Here is a 23,131-nt window from a genome sequence, read left to right on the forward strand (position 1 = left end):
CACCTATGAGGATATCAGATGAGTAAATAGTTTATCACTCCACTCCCTTGTGAACTGACAAGATTTAGTGGTTCTGGGGAAGTTTACAGGCATTAATACTCTGGCTCTTAGCTCGCTCATTAATTGCAGCTAATATTTATTTAGTTGAATCCATTTGCAAAGCTTGGGAAGTACATCGTGGGAAAGGAAGTATAAGACAAAGACTTTACAATCAAGTTGACAAATGTAAGAGACTCCGTGTGTCTGAGTGTGGTTATTGCTCATAAAGTCATTGTATCTTGGTACCGAAAAGGACCCTAGAAACCAACCGACTCCCCCAACTACTGATGAGGAAAACTCAGAGAAAGACAGACCTCATCACGGACTGAGGCTAAGGCAAGGGGAATGGCATTGTTGACAGTAGAGTTGGGTCTTAGACAGGATGGGGCTCAGTGCAGGGAGCATCTTGCTGTAGGAAACAACTCTCTTTGGTTCCAGTTGACCAGTTAGTCACCATGGTCCACATGATTCACATTCAGTGTGTTGCAGAATTTTATTACTGTTTTCCCTTATTACCTACAAAAGCAAGACTCAGGCATGAGTAAATATTGATATCTGTTGTATAATTTTTCCATTACTGTTTGGGGGTACGCTGACTGCCATTTGATCTTAACTCCTTGAACAAAAGAGAAAAGGAGAGGATTTATTTCATTCTAACAAGAGCCTTCCACTAAATAACAGAGCTCTATCCTTCTCTTTTCAATTAGTAGATTCCTCCAAAGTTTGAGTGCATTTTGCAACACAGTTCTGTATCTGCATAAGCTTCAAGAGTACACTTTTATCAGAAAATAATGGGGCACCAGGAAGAGGAGATTTAACCATTGAAACCACATGACTATCTGCAGGACATCAAGGATTCTTGATGGAAATGCCTGCATTATGCTGGTTATCACAGCAGAGAGAGATGTGCTGGTCATTGACTGTACTGGAGGCTTACTGGGCACTGGATTGAGAGGCCTCCAGTTTAATGATTTGCCTTCATGTTCCAGGGTTTCCCAGGTGACACAGTGGTAAAGTATTCACCTGCCAATGTAGGAGACGTGGGTTCGATCCCTGGGTTGGGAAGATCCCTTGGGGTAGGAAATGGCAACCCACTCCAATATTCTTGCCTGGAGAATCCCATGGATAGAGGAGCCTGGTGGGCTACAGAGTCCAGGGGGTTGAAAAGAGTCAGATAGGACTGAGTACACACACACACAATGTATAAGGAGAGAAGGAAAACTAAATTGGACTTAGAAAATTACATTTTGGCATGAGATGCCCAGTGTTTGGCGGCTGCTTCTCCTCCTGGGTAATCAAGTGCTTGCCTGGGCCCCACGGGACCCCTGACAGAAAGCAATCTTCAGTGGCTTCTCCTTGACACTGCCCAGGGTCTTAGCACAACGCGTATTTTCCCAGTCTGCCGGGTGGAGATTCCTATACCATGAAGATAGATCTGAAGTATCAGAGAAGGGGAGAAATTTTAAGGTCAAAAGATTTCCTAGTGAGTAACCTTATTGAAAGTGGATCCTTCTTGAAATTCTCTGGCCATTTCCACTGACCCTGTATTCCTACTTGTGCTGCTTGCTTCTTACGCTACAGTGTCTGTCTGATTTATCGGTCCTATTTCCTTTCCCAGCTCCATTGATGAAGATGTACCCCAAGGCCCAGTCCTTCATCCCCTGCTAGTCTTAAATCTTTCTTCTTGGGAGATGAATTCTACTTTCAGCCCTTCGGTTATGTGCGGACCAAAGGTCAATGCCTTGTTGAGGAAAAAGCTCAGGGTCTTTGAGGAACTGACTGAAAGCTAGTGAGACCAAAGCACAGGAGTGAGAAGAATGTCCCACGATTCAGAAAGCAGGCAAGGTCCAGATCCTGCAGGGCCCTTATGGGCCTTGGTGAATAGTTTGGGTTTAGTTTTAAATTCAGTGGAAATCTGCGGAACAGTTTTAACCATGAAAGTAACATGTTTAAATTTGCATTTTACATCATTCTGGCAGTTGCTACCACAATGGCCCAGGTACAGCAGCTTGGGTTATAGCTTGGTAATAACAGAGGTGGAAAGAGTTGCTGTCATTCACTTGCTAAGTCATGTCTGACTCTTTGCGACCTCATGGACTGCAGCCCGCCAGGCTTCCCTGTCCTTCACAATCTCCTGGAGTTTGCTCAGATTCATGTCCGTTGTGTTGGTGATGCTATCTAAACCGTTTCATTCTCTGCCGCTCCGTTCTCCTTTTGCCTTCATTGTTTCCCGGTATCAGGGTCTTTTCCAGTGAGTCAGCTCTTCAACTCTTGTTCTATGTAAAATCCACAGACTCATCTTTGAGTCCTTCAGCAAAAATGAGTTTGTGACCATGCATGCCTGCCAGGAATCATATGTCAAAATCAGTGTATGATTTTACCACAAACTAAATAAGCCTCTGCACGCCATATCTCTTCTAATGAAACACTGTCACGTGACAGAGGTGGAAGCTCTCTGATCCCAGCAGTTCTGCTGCAGTATTGAATCTTCCAGCATCTTCTCTGTTTGCCCTCCTCTCTCTTCCCAATCTAGTGCTTCTCCAGGTCCTGTGGGTTCTTCCTAGACAGTGACTCTGGAATCTGTTCCTTTCTTCTCTCTCAGAACCCTAGCTCCTTCTTTTTTCATGACCAGCCACTGTACACTCTGGAGCGCAGAGCTCTGTCCTGAATTCCCATGAGTCTTCTGCCATCCAGCATTTGCCATAGGCTTCTTTGTCTACTTATTAACTTTTACTGTGATGCCTCATGTCTCCAGTGGGATAATTAGCTTCTGGAGGCAGAGCTGTTCGGTGGGCTTCACGGATGATGGTGACAGTGAACCAGAGGGCGCCTCCTGGTCAGTTTTGTGTAGCCTCTATCCCTGTGGCAATAGGGCCGTAACCAGAAATGACAGCGTATGAGAGACAAGACAAAGGGGGGATTAGGTTGGCACCGAAAGCAGGATAAACATTTGTTTTTTCGATTGTTTTCTTGGCCACATCACATGGCCTGTGGGATTCTAGTTCCTTTACCAAGGATTGAACTAATGCTCCCTGCAGTGGAAGCACAGAGTCTTAACCACTGGACTGCCTGTGAAGTCCCAGGGTTATGATTTCTTTGGAAATAGAGGCATCTCTGAAATTTGGAAAGCTGGTGCTTTTTTGACTGTTGGGGGAAAAAAAATGACTGCCTTTTTTTGGTGTAGTTCTTTGTTGTTTACCAAATTGTTTTACACTCATTATCCATTGCTATCTTTCAACAAGCTTGGGAGAAGTGTTATTAGTGTCATTTTTAGGAAAGAAAGCCGAAGGTTGGAAGGATGGTTTGACCAAGGCCACAGACCCCAAACATGTAAGAACCATGTCTCCAGCCCCAGTCTTCTGATACCAGGCAAAATCAGTTCAAGTCAGGCGTGGCATTTTCACTGGGAAGATGCATTAAAAAAATTATTTTTATTTGAAGGATAATTGCTGTATAATATTGCTTTGGTTTTTGCCATACATCAACCTGAATTAGCCATAGGTATACCTATGTCCCACCCTCTTAATCCTCCCTCCTACCTCTCACCCTTTCCCACTCCTCTTGGTTGTTACAGAACCTCGGTTTGAGTTTCCTGAGTACATTTCCATTGGTTGTCTATTTTACATATAGCAGTGTATATGCTTCCATGCTACTGTCTCCATTCATCTCACCCTCTCCTTCCTTCCCCCGCCCCAACCCGTGTCCATAAAAGGATGCACTTTTTAATTCTGTCCTGAAGAAGTTTGCAATCTAGTGAGCAATGGATGGGTAAACACATTAACTCTTGCTCCAAGGTTTGAATTAAGTGAGGGTGAATAAGGACACATACAAAAAGCTGGGGTGGGGGTGCCTGGAGGTGGGAGTGATGAATTCAATCTCTGTACTAAACAACAGCTGCTCTGGGAAGCTTTCCATCTGTGAGTGGTTACGAGGAATGGCTGAAAGCAGGTGTGGGTGTGTGGAGATAACAGAATGGCCAGGAGGAGAAAGCCAATGTCATTTCGTATGTATGCTTTGGTGCTGGAGGTCGTGGAGCAGTGACGGCTAGAGGGTGGTTGATGACCACGTCTGGGTGGGTCACTTTAGGCAGGATGGGAAGGTCCACACACCTACCTTCCAGCTTAATTGATTTCATGGAGCTCCCTGTGAAGCCCTGCGGTTTTGTGGGCGTTTGTCGTTTTGATGATGATGCAGGTTGAATGTGGTAAGACTGAGCTTGTCTCTTTGTGAAATCAAGAATCTGAAAAGATGGCGTGATGCAGTCCAGCCTGCTGGGGTTGCTCTCATGTCTCCTCTTTGTTTCCCAAATCTTCATTGCTCTAAATACCCAAAATGTCTTCTCCTCACTCCATCCCTTTGTCAATCTTTGTGAACCTTCTTTAGTTTTTAATTTAACTAGATGCTTATTCCAGAATCGACATTATGGCAGTTGCATGTGGATGGTGGAATAAATTTATTCCACATGTTTCTAATTCGTTTACACTTAACTCATCAAAATGCCCACCTGCTTTTTTTTTTTTTATGAGGTAGTTAATGGCTAAGATGTTTTGTTAGCCTTTGAGTTGGCCTCTTCAAACATTTTCTTTTTTCTTTAGTAATACAAAGCCATAAGCTGTAAAGGGAGCATGTATTCCATTAACTCTTACTGGGCTAAAAGCTTAGTGTGTCAAGGAGTTAAATGGCCATTCAGCCTCATTATATCCCATTTCCTCCCTTCCTTGCCTTTCTTTCTCTACAGCCAAAGAAATAGATAAGCACATATTTAAATAAAATTCACATGCCGTTTGGTCCAGAAACTTACATTTAAAAATGTACCCAGCAGGGATAGATTTTCATGGCAGCATTACATGTAGTAGCAAAAACAACTACCCTAAATGTCCACAAAGGGAGGAATGACTGAATAAGCATCAGGTGCAGTCACAGTGTAGACGGCTGTATTTAAAATGTTTACATAAGCATATCTTTAGGTATTGGGATGAATTATATCAATTATCAACAGAAACAGAGAATGATTTTTAACATATGATACTATTTTAATAGATATAAACTCACTTTCACCTGCTGTAAACAATTTGAAAATCTTTCTTTATGTGTGTTTTTATTAAGAAAAATAATTTAAAAAATTATTTATTGGCGGCATGGGCTCTTCTCTAGTTGCAGTGAGCAGGGGCTACTCTTTGGTTGAGGTGCCTGGGATTCTCACTGCAGTGGCTTCTCTTGTGGAGCTCAGGCTCTAGGTTGACCGGCTTCAGTAGTTGTGGTGCACGTGCTCAGTTGCCCCACGGCATGTGGGATCCTCTCAGACCAGGGATCTAACCGGTGTCCCCTGCGGTGTCAGGCAGACTCATAACCACTGGAACACCAAGGAAGTCCCTATATGGATAATCTTCAAGAATGGTAAGGGAGGAGGCTTCCCTGGTGGTCCAGTGGTTAAGACTTCACCTTCCAACACAGGGGATTCGGTTCAATCCCTGGTTAGGGAGCTAAGATTCCATATGCTTCAGGGCCGAAAAGCTAAAGCATGAAACAGAAGCAAAATTGTAACAAACTCAATAAAGACTTTAAATAATGGTCCACATTAAAAAGAACCTTAAAAAAAGATTATTCTTATAGACAAATAAGCACTGAGCTTTCATGTCTGGTTGCCACTTACCGTCAGCTCAGCCTTTTCAACATAAGACGAGGCACATTAATTTTAACCACGCATCTGTTTGCTCTGCAATTTTTAGAAATTGGTACAGTCCTGTGTGCCACCACCTTCATCCTTCTTCACCTGCAACTAACCTTAGAAAGGGCTGTGAATTGTTTATCTAGGTGTGCAAAACCACAGTAGTTATTCCTTGATGGTTTTAGGGGGATGTCAGTGGCACTAGTGGTAAAGAACCCACTTGCCAATGCCGGAGACATAAGAAACCTGGGTTCAGTCCCTGGGTTGGGAAGATCCCCTGGAGGAGGGTCGGCAACCTGCTCCAGTATCCTTGCTTGGAGAACTGCATGGATAGAGGAGCCTGGTGGGCTACTGTCCACGGGGTCACAAAGGGTCGGACATGACTGAAGCAACTTAGCACGCATGCACTGGCTAGATTAGCCCTGTCACTGATTTACTCTAGCTGCCTTGTTTTGCTGTTAGGGCATTTGAAGACCACCATGTGGCAAAGAGAAGCTGACATATTGTTGCTGAATCTTGCCTTTCATGTAAATGTGCAGAGGATAAGAAGATAACACATGCGTAGTTCACAAGTAAGTCTGCTTTCTTGATAAGTCCAACTTCCACTGAGCTCATTCATGGAGCATCAAACCACTGAAATGAAAAGAGGAAAGAAAGAAAGCTAATGGCAATTAAATGCATTTCATCTTTACAGTAATCTACCTGGGGAAACTATTATTAGTCCTGCTTTACAGAAGAGGAAATTGAAACTAAGAAAGTTTTGCTAACCTGCTCAAGGTCCCTCCAGGAATCAGTGAGGTCCCGTTCTTTCCATTGTCCTAGATTACCAGCCAATGTGTAGGTATGTGAGTCCATGGGAGCCATTTGGTGTGGGTGGTTTTATGATTTTTCCCAGGAAACTCAGCCAGAGCTTCCCAGTTGTTCCATCAAGTCTGTCTTTTAGGTTAACTGAATACATCTCTACCCATGCCTCTGTGTATGCTGCCTCTGTTCCTCGGAAGCTTTCTGCGGGTATATAGGTCACACATTCCCAGGACATAAATCCGTCAAGCAGGCAGCTTAGAGATCCTTATCCACTCAGACCTTTGACCTTCGCTTGTGTCAACCAGAATGTGGGTGTAGAGAGCCAATGTGGGGACTTGGTGTCTTGGAGGAACGGAAGAAGAGCCCCTAGGAGGTGTATGGGTGCTGGCACGGTGCTCTGGGGTTCAAGTCCTGCTGTAGCTAGGGGTAGACTAGTCTTTGTGGGGAAGGAGGAATTATGCTGGGGAGCCGTGCCTGGAATTGGCCATTCTGGACTGTGCCCACACTTCGCCTAGTTGCATTCACATACGTCACTTCCTCCCAATTTGCAGAATCCACTTGGGCTTCCCAGGTGGCTCAGCAGTAAAGAATTCAACTGCGAATGCAGGAGACAAGGGTTCGATCCCTGGGTGGAGGAGATCCCCTGGAGGAGGAAATGGCAACCCACTGCAGTATTCTTGCCTGGGCAATCCCACAGACAGAGAAGCCTCAGCTACAGTCTGTGGGGTCACAAAAGAGTTGGCCAGGACTGAGCAGCTAAACAACCACTTGTGGAATCCATGCGATGGAACATTCTGTTTAGCTTCCTGAATGTTCCACTTCTCCCCAGGCTGCCAGGGATGTCCCTGAGCATCAGCCTATCACAAATGTGCTCAGGTTTTCTAATCCCAAAGCAGATTCTCAAAACAGTCCAACACTTGGCAGGCAGCTATTTCTAGGTCGACAGTACACGCAGTTACGTGATACCCATCTTACAACCTTATTGGTCAGGGAGCTGGGTTGAAGAAAACAGTTATTAGAAGATGCATTCACTGTGGTCATGTTTATACTCCTTTTGTCAACTAAAATGTGTTTGTTTAAACAAAGTCTTTGGTTTATGACAGTCATTACTCCCTCTCAGTAGCAGATAATGTGCTCGAATTTCGCAAGTGTATGTAAATGATCCAGGGTGGCTGGGCAGCTGTCTTCCGTCAACATTTTCACATAGTGATAATTCTCAGGAAAAGAGAAAGGCATACTTAATACATAGTGTTATACATCATCTGCCTTCTCAGCAACCCAGGTGGCCCCCCTCCATTGTATGTGCTCATTTATTATTTCCCCTCTATTTTTAAAACCTAAATTTGATTTTTTTAGCCAAAATATAAATAGGGGACTGGATGACTTCACAGAACTTCTGTGAGAATGTGAAATGGGACTGTGTAAATGCTTTGTGGAATGAAAGCTCTGGGTACTGTTTTGTTGGAAATCAGGTCATATATTAAAACAAGGAAAGACAGGGAGCAGCTGGCTGGAGTATATTTGGTCTCCCTTTTCTGCTCCCATTGGTTTGCCTCTCAGGAGACAGGCCGCTTTGCTGCACACACAGAACCCACCCTGTGTCCCGGTGCAGCCACGCTGTTCTTTCCTTAGGGACACACATCAGATACTAGAAACACCACGTGGTGCCTCACTGCGATTGTGTTTATTTACAATGACGGCTTCCTTGAACCCTCCAAACATTTATCAGCATCCCAGAGGCCTCGTGGGTATCTCCAACATCAGAAGGTGCTCTTTCCACTGAGTGAAACTGTTAGTTGCTCAGTCATGTCTGGCTCTTTGCAACCTCATGGACTGTAGCTCCCCCGTCTTCTTTGTCCATGGAATTCTCCAGGCAAGAATCCTGGAATGGGTAGCTATTCCCTTCTCCAGGGGATCTTCCCAACCCAGGGATCGGACCTGCATCTCCTGTGTCTCCTGCATTGGCAGGGGGGTTCTTTACTGTCTGAATCACCAGGAAAGCCTAGTGGGGGAGTACAATTTTGTCACTGAATCTGCATCAGAGTATTGGGTAAAGATTCCTGAAATTATAAACGTTGGTGATTAGAATGTTGCCTTAAAAAAAAAAAAAAGAATGTTGCCTTAAATCCCTACCATTCTTCTGAAGTTTTTTATTTTGTTTGTGTTTTTTAATGTGAGGTTTTCATTGGGTTTAAGCTTTGTGGAACCAAATATTATAAATCCCCAAAAGCCATTTTTAAATACCCACAATTGCTTTCACCCTACCAGAGACCAGGATTGTCAAAAGAATGATTTTTCCCTATAGTAATCTATAAGGTCAGTGGAAGTCTAATACATTTTTAGTAGGGTTTGCTTTTTTAGAGACTAACAAGTTGATTCTAAAATTCAACTGAAAAAAATTGATTAATGACAATAGCCAAAAAAGTTTTGTAGAAAGAATAAAAAGGGGAAATTTGTTCTAGAATAAAACTCCCCAACACCCCACAATAATAAAAGTGGAATGGTCTTATAACAGGATCATATATTAGTTGAGTAGATAGAGTCCAGAAACAGATACATGTATATATAAAGTAATCCATCTATTTCTAAGGCCCCATATGACCCAATGTATCTGTAGAATTCTACTCAATGACAACTGAAATCTGATTACATAAGCCTTGAATATGAAGATCTTTAGTTTTTTTTTTAAAGGAATATATTCAAGGATTTTACCCAGTGTACCTCTAAAATGTTTTTCAGAAATCCTCTCAAAGTAGTCTTCACTCTCCCCAAAGTGCAGACTCTTGGCAGCCCCCTCAAAATCTGCCCGTTTCTGTTCCACCTGGTTTCCTAACTTTAACCTCCCCAACCCCTTCTCCTGCATACCCACTGCCCTCATGTAGCAGCTCTACACCTATTTATAACCATACTAATAGAGGGCAGCCCTTGAGAAGGGTGGTTCTTGTCCTAGTTTGGCTGCTTTTCTACAAAGCAGGAAGTTCTCATACTTATGGTGACTAAAATTCCCCAGTAGACTCTCAGAATTCTGATAAACAGAAATTCCCAACTTCATTTCTTTAGGAACTTAATGTCTCAAAGCTGACATTTTAAGTAATGGACTAGTCAGTAAAGGATCTGGGGAATTGTTGGCTATCTGCTTAGAAAAAATAAAGTGACATGTCTATATTTTACCAAATAAACACTTTGTAACTATGGGTTTCAGTAGATTAGAATATACATGATTAGATTTGGAACTTAAGTATGTTTGTGAATATGTGCGTGCTAAGTCGCTTCAGTCATGACTGACTCTGTGCAGCCCTGTCTATGGACTGTAACCTGCCAGGCTTCGCTGTCCATGGAATTCTCCAGGCAAGAATAATGGAGTGCCAGGTCTTCCTTCAGGGGATCTTCCTGACTCAGGCATGGAACCCGTGTCTCTTAAAGTCTCCTGCATTGGCAGGTGGGTCTTTACCACCAGCGCCACCTGGGAAGCCCATGTTTGTGTATACACAGGGCCAGTTATGGAAGTTTACCTCTAAGATTTGGGGTTGAAAACTGAGAGAGGAGACTTCTATTTTATATATTTCCGATTGTTTTAAAGTTCTTTTATAACAAATTGTGTTACATTGGTAATGAGAAACAAAGTAGTGGATTTTCCTGGTGGTCCAGTGGTTAAGAATCCTCTTGCCAATGCAGGGGACACGGGTTTGATCCCTGGTCCAGGAAGATTCCACATACCTTGAAGCGACTAAGCCCATGTGCCACAGCTATTGAAGTCCATGCATCTAGAGCTTTTGCTTAGCAATAGGAGAAGCCACTGCAGTGAGAAGCCTGCCCGCTACCAGGAAAAGTAGCCCCTGCTCACTGCCACGAGAGGAAGTCTTAGCAGTAACAAAGACTCAGTGCAGCCATAAATAAATAAAAGAAATAATTAAAAAAAATAGTAGTATAAGAAGCTTTTAGATAGTTTCTTTTTGAAAAAGCATCATTTCATAATGTATACAGATGCAAAACCACTGTACTAGGTATCCTACTTTTATTATAAAACATCATTCCCAGATTTTTTTTTTTTTTTCATTAAAAGAAAGAAGAAAACCTTAAGTGTTAGCCTTGTCTGGATAGTCATTGGAAGTAGTAGCCCTTGATGATTTATTGTTTAACAACTTTGTGGTTTCTACTGGGTCTTAGATCAGACATGTGATCAAAGAACAGGAGAAATTACCTGTTTTCATAGCTGTGACTGGGGTCCAAAACAGAAGCATGGAAATGAGTAAGAAAATAAATGCCAGCCTAGAGGAGAGAGTATACACATAACACCCGGGAGCTTTTGTGATGTTCGTTTTTAACCCTAAATGAGTATGAGTGTTATCTGGCTCAGATATTCGCCTTGCTCTTGTAGTGAGTTGTTGGGGATGGGCTGAGTCCCAAAGGGCACCCCAGAACTTCCTCTGTTTTCATCATATATCAAGATTGGCTTGGGATGAAAGGTGCTTTCATGACATCAGTATGAAAGTGTAAAAGTGAAAGTATTAGTTGCTCAGTCTTGTATCCCCTGTCCATGGGATTCTACAGGCAAGAATACTGGAGTGGGTAAACATTCCCTTCTCCAGCAGATCTTCCCAACCCAGGGATCGAACCAGGGTCTCCTGCATTGCAGGCAGATATTTTACCATTTGAGCCATGGAGGAAGTCCCATGGAGGGACTTCCATGGAGGAAGAGTTTGAAGAATTCTTTGAAATTATCTCCTTTTACTCACTTGTACAGCTGATAAAACTGAGGCCCAGAGGGATAAAATGATTGCCATAGGTAATGATAGTGACATTTTAAACGCAATTCTATGGAATAATGGAAAGGAAGAACTTTTTCACTTGAGTCTTAAAAGTATCAGCAAACAAAAAAAGGTGCAGCCCTCAGGCCACTCAGCCCTCAGCCACTTCTCCCGCCCCTTGGCGAGCCTGAGGGAACTTGAGAGGGGGACCAACAGGCTGCAGGCTGCCCACTCCCCTTGACCACTGCAGCTGCCCCCAGAGGTGCCCCCTGAGGGACTCAGGAGAAGAAGGAGCCAGATACTGGTCCCAGATAGCTAAGGTGCATATCAAAGGAATGACTTTAGTGAGCCCAGATTTGTTTTTTCCTTGTGTGGAAAAGTGCTAAATCCATTACCTTGAGATGTCTGTGTTTTCTCTCTCCCTCTCTTTTTAAAAACTTTTATTGGAGTATAGTTGCTTTACAATGTTGTGTTAGTTTTGGCTATATAGCAAAAAGAATCACCCATACGTATACATATATTCCCTCTTTTTTGGATTTCCTTCCCCTTTAGGGTGTCATAAAGGACTTGAGTGGAGTTCCCTGTAGTATACAGTCGGTTCTCATTAGTTATGTATTTTATACATAGTAGTGTGTGTATATCAATCCCAATATCCCAGTACATCCCACCAACCCTTCCCCTTTGTCGTCCATACATTTATTCTCTATGTCTGTGTCTCTATTCATACTCTGGAAATTTAAGTTCATCTGTACCATTCTTCAAGATTCCACATACAAGTGATCTTATAGGATATTTGTTTCTCTCTTTCTGACTTACTTCACACTGTATGACAGTCTCTAGGTCTGTCCATGGTTTTCTTTAGTTAATAGAAATCCTTTGATGTTGTGACCACCTAGACTTTGTTGCAAAAATTCCTGTATATCCTGGCTCCTCTCTTACCTCTTCAGAGCAGTCCCTTGGAGCTATCTGCAAGGATGCTCCTGGGCTTCATGTCTTAAGAAAGTCCCTAAAATATAAAACATAACTCTCAACTTTTAGGTTGCGCAATTCATTTCAGTCAACAAAAGAGAGAACATATTTTTGGACAGAAAAGGTCTCCTCTCTTAAAATTCAGAAGAGGCACAGAACTCTAGTGGGAACTACCATGCCCCCTACCCCTGCCCACCCCGGGCCAGACATTGCTAATCAACCCCAGCTCGCTTCCATCAGCTGGACTCTGACCCAGCCTGAGATTCCTAGGCATCCACTATAACAGATCTGAATTTTCATGTGAATTAAAATATTTTGGGCCCCTCTTCTAAATGATGCATCTGTGTGATTCATGGTGTGGTAACTGCCCCGTAGTTCAAGCCAGGGGAACCTAGTTTGACTCCTAAATGTGCTTGTTTCTAGCTCTGTGACACCATCTAAGTCCTTTAGTCTTTCTGGCTGGAACGGTTTTCTTGTCTCTGAAATGAGGAGGTTGAAGTAACTTTTAAGCATCTTTCTACCTCTGAAAAATGTTCTGATTCAAGGTTTGTAGACTTCCCAGGAAGAATTTATACTTACAACCATGTATTTTTTATAAAGACCGGAGGTGGTTCTCAGGTACTTTGTATATTACGAATCTATTTCGGATTCCTTAAGTCTTCAGTTCCTTGCTTTATCTGACTACTTCCTTCCATCTGCTGTGTCATTGACCCATATCTGTGAAACCAGAATTTAGATATTCAACTGGAAGAGATGAGGAAAGAGTCATTTAAAACCAGAGGAATTTCGGGACCCTCTTCTTTGTCGTGGAAGGCTTGAATGTTCTCACCCATCAGGCTGATCTAACCTGCATGTGTCCTGCCCACCCAGCCTCCCCCAATTATACCCGCTTGTGAACAGGAGGCTTTGCCAGGCAGACAAGTCTCAGTGTGGGTCCTCTGAGATCTCTGGCCCCCTTCCTGTCCCCTGCCCCTATGTGACCCACCTCCCTGTTTGTCTTCCAGGCCCCGCTTCCCTCCGGGCATATCCTCTCCTCTCAGTGATCACCCGACAGCCCACGGTCATCTCCCATCTGGTCCCCACCACCCCGGGAATCGCCCAGGCTCTGTCCTGCCACCCTGCCGCCGAAGCTGCCTCTGCGGAGGCCCCAGGCGAGAACCACGGCAGCAGTGAGTCTGAGACGGAGCAGCCCACGCCCCGGCAGAAAAAGCCCCGCCGGAGTCGCACCATCTTCACCGAGCTGCAGCTCATGGGCCTGGAGAAGAAGTTTCAGAAGCAGAAGTACTTGTCCACCCCAGACAGGTGAGGACACGGGGAAGGGACTGTTCCAGGTAAGGCCCTTGAGAAGGGAGACTCTTTTTGCTGTCAGTGTGGCACAGAGAGCCACAAGGACTGTGCTAGGGTTTGTGCAGGGCACTAGGGCAGGAGTCTGTCCATGTCTTGGCTCATGTAATCTCAGCCTTGGTTAAACAAAATCCAGCCCACCTGAGGGCTTCCCAGGTGGTGCAGTGGTAAAGAATCTGCCTGCCAATGCAGGAGATGCAAGAGACCCAGGTTTGATCCCTGGGTGGGGGAAATCCCCTCGAGTGGGAAATGGTCAACTCGTTCCAGTATTCTTGCCTGGAAAATTCCACAGACAGAGGGGCCTGGTGGGCTACTTACAGTCCATGGGGTTGCAGAAGAGTCAAACACGACTGAGCCATTAAGCACACACATAGCTCACCTGAATGCATCATACTTAGCCCCAGAAGCCTGCCTGATGCTGAAGTTTTACTCCTCCCTGCATCTCTGTATGTTAACTACTACAGTACAACAAGCATGGTGAAAGTGAAAGTCGCTCAGTCGTGTCCGACTCTTTGTGACCCCATGGACTATACAGTCCATGGAACTCTCCAGGCCAGAATACTGGAGTGGGTAGTCCTTCCCTTCTCCAGGGGATCTTCCCAACCCAGGGATCGAACCCAGGTCTCCTGCATTGCAGGCAGATTCTTTACCAGCTGAGCCACAAGGGAAGCCCAGCAAGCTTGTTTACCATACAACAAGCATGGTAGAGCTTAGCAAGTGGTTGCCCAGGCGCTCAGCGGGGCAACAGGTTTGGCGTTTAAAACCACTGACACTTAGGATCAGATGCACTGGGACTAGACCTGGAGTTGAGGTCCATGATCTTCCTAGGCTTCTCCCCACCCTCTAACCCCCAACTGGCTCAGCAGGCGCATCTGGCTCCCGCATGGCAGCCTGGATTAATGGGGCTGCGGAGCTGTCAGATGTCCTGATGGACTTGACAGGTAACAAGTCAGAACCATTTGGCTGAGACCAAGGAGGACCTGGATGAAGGTCTCTTCTTTAAGCCCTTTTGAGATCTCAGTGAAGGTGGCTGTGACCCCTGCTTTACTCAGAGGCTTCTGTACCTCCCCACTTTCTTTAATTTAGCATCTTAGCAAAGAAATATGCTGCAAGAGTGTGTGTTCTACCTTGTTCTTTCAAACTCGCTCTGGAATGACTGGCCTAATGTGTGACCCTGTTTATTGGAAGGATTTTCCAGGTACTTTTTCTCTTTCTTTACTTACTGCTTTGTCCATTTCAGGTCTGACCCTATTAAAGAGAAGGAAAGGAAACTCAAAGGCATCTCAAGCTGTTTATTAGCTGCTCAATAAAAATTTGAGAGAGGAGCCTGCAAGTCATTGACTAAAAGGGAATTTGTTTACTGATTCAGTTAGTTGAGCTCCCAGCAGCTGTGTGTAAGGCACTGTGGCAGGGATTATGGGTCCAGAAGATAGCAGAAAAGAAACCTGCTCTAAAGGAGGTCACAGGGAAGGATGTGGCTGCGGTAAACATCACGACTTGGGGTGTGGATGCCAACATGTTCCCGAGGGCTGCAGGAGCACAAAGATATTGCTGAGTATGTCCGGTGGCAGCCGGGAAGCCTTCTCAGAGGAGGCAGCACTTCAGAAGCACTTTGACCCCAGGAGGGAGAGGGCATCCCACAGAGGGAAACAACATGCAAAAGGCACAGAGGTGCTGCTGGGCATGCTGAGGGCCGTGCAGGTGGTCGGGCATCTCCAGCTTCAGGGGGGAGGGGGTGTGGGGGGAGATGAGGCTGCAGAGATGGGAAGTACCCTGTATGTCTGACCAAAAGATGTGAACTTTGTCGTGCAGGCTGTGCGTCAGCAGCTGTGAAGAGCTGCAAGTGCTGTGGCCAGATTTACGTTTTATTTTTTTAAATTTTTGTTTATTAAAAAAATTTAGGCCATGCCCTATAGCATGTGGGATTTTAGTTCCTTGATCAGGAAGCAATCTTGGGCCCCCTGCATTGGGAGCATGGAGTCTTAACCACTGGACTAGCAGGGAAGTTCTGAGATTTACATCTCGGAGTCCTCATATTGGTAGCCCCATAAGTAACAGAGAGAGAAGAGTGAGAAGAGATGGAGCAGGGAAAGCAGGTGGACAGAGTCCAGGGAGGTTCATTGAAGACGTGAATTAAGGTGGAGACGGTGGGAACAGAGACGAGAGAATAGATCAGAGACTGTTCTGAAGCCGGAACAGACAGAATTTCCATTGGCATGAGGCAGAGAGCGGAGAATTCTGTGGCTTCTACATGGGCCACCAGGGAAAGAGGGACAAGCTGGAAGGCAGAGGGCAGAGTGAGTTTGGTGAGGAAAGAGCGTGTTGTTTTGGACATGTGTAATTTGGGGCACCTTCAGGCAGAGGATGGAGGCAGGTCTGTGATTTGGGGGTTAACAGATGAGATCTCTGGGCTTCCCTGGTGGCTCAGATGGTAAAGAATCCGCCTGCAATGAAGGAGACCTGGATTCTATCCCTGGGTCGAGAAGATCCCCTGGAGAAGGGAATGGGTACCTACTCCAGTATTCTTGCCTGGAAAAGCCCATGGACAGAGGGGCCTGGCGGGCTACAGTCCATAGGGTTGCAAAGAGTCGGATACAATTACGTGACTAAGCACACACGTGCGCACACACACTCGAGCGCACACACACACACGGTGTTCTGCTATTCTGATGCCCCCCAGTGTAACGAAGCGCCTCCTGTACTCAACACACATGGAGTAGAGGAGGTGGAGTGGGCATCTGGATTTATGAATCAGCACACTCAAGATGACATTCTAGGCTTATTTTAGAAGTCAGAGAATATTTTTTAGCAGAAACGTTACTTCCAAATCAACCTCCCGGGGCTTCCTGCTACCTGCCCAGGCACCTCTCAGGTGAGCTTGATTCCCTTGCCTGCAGAGGAGGACCATCTGGCTGGCGTGGAGGCTGTGCCCGAGCTGCCCCGCCAGCTGTTCCTCACCTCGTACGTGACCGGGGCCATGAGCACGCCGCCTCCCACGGCGCACACCCTCTTCCCCTGTGTTTGTTTCTCCAGTCTCCTAGGTGACCCCATTGAAGCGAATTTGCGCAGGGAAGTGAGAATCTGTAACCGCGGCAGGTAATGAGAGAGAGCTGATGACAGCGAAGTGTGTTTCTGGGGCCAGCATGAGTCAGGAGTGCATTTTTCCCAAGTGAGCTCATCCTGGTTGGCCAGTGCCGTGGCAGAGCTGTGAACTGATCCTTCCATTCACTGATGCACCTGACGGCCTTAGGTGAACTGGCCGGGAAGGCTGTGGGGAGGGGGGAAGCCCTCTGCCTCCAGGGAGGTCTAGGGGACCCGTGGGATGGCCCTCCTGGGCTCTTGGTGTTTAAATGAATAGCTATCTGGGATGCCAAATTATGGCCAGAAAGGTTATGGTGCAGAATTTACCTATGCCCCCCAAAGAGCTATCCAGAGATACCATGAACTGCTATATGGTTGTTGATAACACTATTGCTTATAGTGTACCCACTGGGTAACAGACACTGTTAGGTGCTTTACATTAGCAGTTCTCAAAGGGTTTGGTCTTGGGACCCTTTTACATTCCTAAAAATTTTTGAGCCTCACACCCCCCCGCCAGAGAACTTTTGTTGGTTAAACTATTGATATTTACCAAATTAAGTATTAAAGTTGAGAAAGCTCAAAAATATTTAGTTATTCATTATGGGATAACAATATTAGGCCTATCACATTAACATAAATATCAATTTTTAAATTAAAATCATTTCCAAAAGAGTGAGAAAAAATGGTCTTATTTTCACTTTTTCAATTTTATGTCTACCTTAATAGAAAAAGTTTAGATTCTCATATGTGCTTCTTGGGCTTCCCAAGTTGTGCCAGTGGTAAAGAATCTACCTGCTAATGCAGGAGACCCAAAGGGTGCGGGTTCAATCCCTGGATCAGGAAGATCCCCCGGAGAAGGAAATGGCAACCCACTCCAGTACTTCTTGCCTAGAAAATTCTATGGACAGAGGAGCTTGGTGGGCTACAGTCCATGGGGTCGCTGAGTCGGACACGACTGAGCACGCGCACACACCTGGGATGCAGGGCTTCATTAGTGGGGAGGGTGAGGACTGCTAGCACTAGGAATTTATTGGCTTCAGTCTGTTAATGACTTTCAATAAAACTGTCAGCTTACAGTAGCCCTTTTACTGGGCAGCAGATAGGTGTGAATGGGGATTGAAGCCAGGAGCTGAAGTCCTTGACGGAAAATGGTTTTTATTATTGGAGATTGAATTGGGCACTCTGGTCCAAGCAGGGGGTCTGAGAAGTGTGCCTGGCACTCCAGGAGCCACACCTGGAACCTTCACTCCTGTACCACTGGTCTTCCTGATGGTGAGGTGCTGCTTGTTACTCCTCAGGTAGAGAAAGTTGAAGCTGAGGTGCTGTGCTTAGTCGCTCAATCGAGTCCAACTCTTTGTGACCCCGTGGACTGTAGCCAGCCAGGCTCCTCTGTCCATGGGGATTCTCCAGGCAAGAATACTGGAGTGGGTTGCCATGCCCTCCTCCACGGGATCTTCCAACCCAGGGATCGAACCCAGGTCTCCCGCATTGTAGGCGGATTCTTTACCAGATGAGCTACCAGGGAAGCCCCAGGGAAGCTTGGGTGCAGCTGAGGATGTGTACCCAAGTCCCCGTGGCCCAGGCTGGTGGCTCTGCAGGCTACAGAGAAATGTCGGACCATCCTTAGCCGTGGAATGGGGAGCAGGAGGGGTACGGATGTAATGTTCCTTTTGGAATCTGGCATCATAACAGTTGAGGGCAGGGATGGAGGATGAGTCAACCTGTCAAAACGTATTTTTGAGCCTTTGTTCTTGATGTAGAATGTGGTAAGCACATTGTTGATTGTGAAAGAAGCAGTGGAGTTGGGGAGGCAGAAATAACCCATGAGAAGCAGAGACCAGTGAGAACTCAGAGCCCCCGGGGTGAGAGGTGACCTGTGCAGAGGAAGCAACCTTCAAGGGGGTGTGGCGAGATAGCAGGGCCGGGGGAGGGGGTGGCGGGGGGCTCACCCCCCCGAAAAATGTGACTGTATCTTTCCTCCCCAATTTGGATTTGGGGTCAGAGTGTTCATTTTATGCAGGATCAGAGAAAAGAGCCTGTCGGGTCAGGGAGAGGACTTTGCAGTGAAGGCTCAGAAATTTTTTTCAGGTTCGATGTAGACAGTTCTTAGGTTTGGGCATCTATTTCTTAGCTTCACAGAGTTTCCTCCATAGGATTCTGGGAAGGAAAGCAGAGCTCTTTGGGAGGAAGTGTTTTAAGGGGGAGGTCCACGTGTTGGTAACAGGCTCCCACCTCTGCTGCCCCTTCCCCTCTTCCTCATCCTCCCCCTGTCTCTCGTGCCTTCTAGGTTGGACTTGGCCCAGTCTCTGGGACTCACTCAACTGCAGGTGAAGACCTGGTACCAGAACCGCAGGATGAAATGGAAAAAAATGGTAAGAAAGAGAGTAAGTCCTAACCAAGGGCCCATCGTGATGGGAAAAATTCTTACTACAGGGCTGGCGAAGAAGGCAGGAAGGACCCTTTGGTGGGTTGAGCTCCAGAGATTGGAAGCCCTTTTATGATGCTGGCTGGGAGGGAGGCCGTTTGAACAAAGGGATAAGCAATTCTTTCTGACCCGGATTTCCTGACCAGAAGGATATTCTTTTTGACAGTTTCATTGGAAATAAAAGAAAAAGAAAGGCTCCAGGCTTGTCAGTTGCTGCTTTTAACCCCACCTGCTAGCCTTTTCAAAGAACTTCCTTCCCACTCCCACCAATAGCTAAGAATAGAAGTCAGTCCTCTGTGTTTTTAGAGGACATGCAGGGTGCACCTGCTCTTGTAGCTGTGTGTCTTCTAACACAGGGATTCTCGACTCCAGTGGGCATCAGAGGAACCTGGGTGGCAGGTATGAATGCAGAACTCAAGGCCCTTCCTAAGATTCTGCTTTGCTGGCCCAAGGCAGGGCGTGTTAACTAGCACCCAGGTTCCTCTGATGCACATGGTATAGTGACTCTGGTTTCCCAAATACCACTCTAGTGCCTTACAGATGAGCCGTTCCCTATTTGGTTTTTAAATGAACTTATATAGCAATAGAAGGGGAAAACGTGGAAGCAGTGACAGATTTTATTTTCTTGGGCTCCAAAATCACTGGGGACAGTGGCTGTAGCCATGAAATTAAAAGATGCTTGCTCCTTGGAAGAAAAGTTATGGAAAACCTAGACAGCATGTTAAAAAGCAGAGATAACACTTTGCTGACAAAGGTCCATATAGTCAAAGCTATGGTTTTTTTCAGTAGTCATGTACGGATATAAGAGCTGGACCATAAAGAAGGCAGAGCGCGGAGGAACTGATGCTTTAGAATTGTGGTGCTGGAGAAGACTCTTGAGAGTCCCTTGGACTGCAAGGGAATCAAACCAGTCAGTCCTAAAGGAAATCAGTCTTGAATATTCACTGGAAGGACTGATGCTGAAGCTGAAACTCCAATACTTTGGCCACCTGATGTGAAGAGCTGGCTCTTTGGAAAAGACCCTGATGCTGGGAAAGACTGAAGGCAAGCGGAGAAAGGGCAGCTGAAGATGAGATAGTTACATAGCATCACCGACTCAATGGATATGAATTTGATCAAATTCTGCGAGATGCTGAAGGAAAGGGAAGCCTGGTGTGCTGCAGTCCATGGGGTTTCACAAAGTTGGACACGACTTAGTGACTGAACAGCAACAACGAATTAGTGTAAACATCTCTTTAAAAAAAATCTCTACATTTTAAGGAACTCATTTCATAATGGTTTAGCCCGCTCTCTTTTTCTTATTCAAAAAAGGCAACAGTTAAATCCAGATTTTCCAAAGCAGTTGTCTCACTTCCAGTTTTGAAAACTCCAAGGGTCAAAGTGAAAGCCCAGAGAAAATAGGAGGGTTGGGAAGAGAGTGGGAATAAACCTTTGACCCAGGCCTTTCCATGTTCTTGCTAGGTTTCTGGGCCCCTCTCCTGTCCTGTGGACCGAACATCTCAGGCCTGCCTGCATGATGTCCTAATTGCTAAGCCATCTGGTCACAAGCCTTGGTGTCTCAAGGGCTGGAGTATGAATTTTCTACAATGACCAAATAACTAAGACCCTCTTCCCCTGCACCAGCCACCTAGTTTTCAGAAACAAAAAAAGTTAATAGGCACTTTTTGATAATGGGTAATAGATTTTGAGTTTTCTCCACTTTGTGTTTTTATCCAATATATCTATTTTTTTCTCTGAAAACTTTGGTTCTTGCTATTGCCTGCTAACAGGCTTCCAGATGGCGCTAGTGGTAAAGAACCAGCCTGCCAGTGCAGCAGGCGTAAGAGATGTAGGTTTGATCCCAGGGTCAGGAAGATACCCTGCAGGAGGAAATGGAAACCAAATCCAGTATTCTTGCCTGGAAAATTCCATGGACAGAGGAGCCTGGTGGGCTGCGGTTCATGGGGTTGCAAAGAGTCAGACATGACTGAGTGCCCACAAGCAAGAGTCCAGAGGAGAAGTGAAATATTGGGACAGCTTTCAGGGAGCAGTTGAAATGGAAAGATAAATAAGATTCAATTAAACATGTTGCTCCCCAACTTCTAGAATGCTCAGACACCCGTGGAGCCTTTCAGGGGACTGATCTCTAAGGGAACTAGATCTGGGACCTGGAAACACTGGGCTGTGTTTCCAGGCGTGCCCCTCCCTGCTTGGCTTTGGGCAGGTCTTTTCACTGCTTTCTGTGCAAGTTCCACCACCCACCTCCTTCCCCGTCCCATCATCGTCATCAAAATTGATGTCTCCTGAGTGGCAGAGGCATTGTTTGAGTTGGTTATCAGCGATCTTTTCGTGAGTCACACGATGGAGGCACTGCCAGCACCGCCCAGTGCCGGTGGGGAACACGTGTGCCCCTGCCGCTGACGTCAGCTGTTTTCCACCAGCCTCTGCAGTGCTGGCACAGCCGCAGGCCGCGTGTTGATGGTTATCAATGTCATAGAAAACAAAATGGAAGTAACTGCACAGATTTAAATCTCCAAGCAGTCCACAAGTCAACTGAATGCAGGCCCCTTCCGGAAATTCGAGTCCACTTCATTTCACCTTATGAGCAGTTACTTTTCACCAGGCAGTAGAGATGTGGCTATAAGACACCAGTTGTTGTTGTTGTTCAGTTGCTAAGTTGTGTCCTACTCTTTGTGACCCTGTGGACTGCAGCACACCAGGCTTCCCTGTCCTTCACTATCTCCCATAGTTTGCTCAAATTCATGCCCATTATGTTGGTGATACCATTCAACCATCTCATCCTCTGTTGCCCCCTTCTGTTGCCTCCTACCCTCAATCTTTCCCAGCATTAAGGTCTTTTCCAATGAGTAAGATACCAGGCCATCCATTAAAAAAAATTCAAAAAAGGTACTCAGTCAGTGGGGGTAGCTGACCTGTAAGTCGCTCATTATTCAGAGTGATCAGGGCAACAGTGGAAGGAAATAAAAGGTTCAGCATCAGTAGGAGAAGGGAGGGCTTCCTGGAAGAGGTGCCATCTAAGTTGGGTCTAATGGATGAATAGACACCTGCCAGATGAAGTTGAAAGGGTGTCACCGGCTGAAGGAAGGAGCAGAAGTACGTGGGGGCACTGTGAGGACCTCAGAACGGCTGGAGTGAAGAGGAGAACAAGGTAGCTCAGGTATGGGTCACGTTCTGACTCTCCCCAAACAGCGAGGCATTGTTGGGATCCTGATTGCTTCATAGTTTCCCCTGGTAAAACTTTCAAGGCTGTCTCCTCAAGGACGGGGGAAGAAAAGAATAATTGAGCAATAAAGATGTCTCAAGGCAAGTAACCTCACTGGAACTGGAAAAAGATTAGCATTCCCTTCTCAGAGTTACTCGCATGCTGCCAGAACCGAGATAGCATCTCTGACTAGTTTTTACCAGTCAGCGTGTAGAACCTTTAGCAGGTTGGGTAAATGTGGTCTCCCACATTCGGTGGGATGCTCACCCTCCCTTCTGTGTCTGCTTGGCTTGGGTTCCAGTAGGGTCCAGTGGGCTTCGTAGCGGGCCAGAAGTACCTAATCATTCAGGGGTACTTTTCATCTCCAAAGTAGGGTTCTGTTCTGTGAGAGGGTCCAGACGGTTGGTATCTTCCTCTCCCAGTCACAGAACTGGGTGGGCCACATACCACACACAGTGGTCATCTTGTGCACTGAAATTCTCCAGCTGGTCAACAATTCTGTGAAACGGCTACCGGTTTCTACCTATGTAATCGAGGGCAAGCGCCTGTTTCCTCATCAGTAAATGTCTGATGTCCACCTTACAGGGATGCAGATGAGGTCAGTGAGCCAGTCTGAGCCAGTCCCTATAGGACTCAGAACAGTGTCTGCCCCATAGGATACAGTCAAGAAGCGTTAGCTGCTGTTTGTCTCGGTGTTTTTTGTTTTTTTTTTTTAATTTCTTTACCCATCCACAAAATTCATGTCTGTAGAAAATCTAAACTTTTGGAGGCCAGGAGAGATAATCTGAAAATGAATTCTGCAAGCTTCCGGGATGCTGGTTAAGACAGTCAGGTGTTTTTCTGCATCCTCC

At 45.8% G+C, this 23,131-nt stretch overlaps 1 protein-coding gene across 1 annotated transcript in view; it reads left to right on the forward strand.

The window, feature by feature from the left end:
• BARX2 (BARX homeobox 2) overlaps positions 1-23,131 on the forward strand; it is a 76,411-nt gene that overhangs the window by 48,075 nt on the left and 5,205 nt on the right. The window contains exons 2-3 of the mRNA XM_043452596.1: positions 13,233-13,530; positions 18,941-19,025. Of these exons, the coding sequence (XP_043308531.1) occupies positions 13,233-13,530; positions 18,941-19,025 (383 nt within the window). The remainder of the gene's footprint in view (positions 1-13,232; positions 13,531-18,940; positions 19,026-23,131) is intronic.

The sequence above is a fragment of the Cervus canadensis genome, chromosome 29 (genome assembly GCF_019320065.1).
Source record: "Cervus canadensis isolate Bull #8, Minnesota chromosome 29, ASM1932006v1, whole genome shotgun sequence".
NCBI classification, from domain to species: Eukaryota; Metazoa; Chordata; class Mammalia; order Artiodactyla; family Cervidae; genus Cervus; species Cervus canadensis.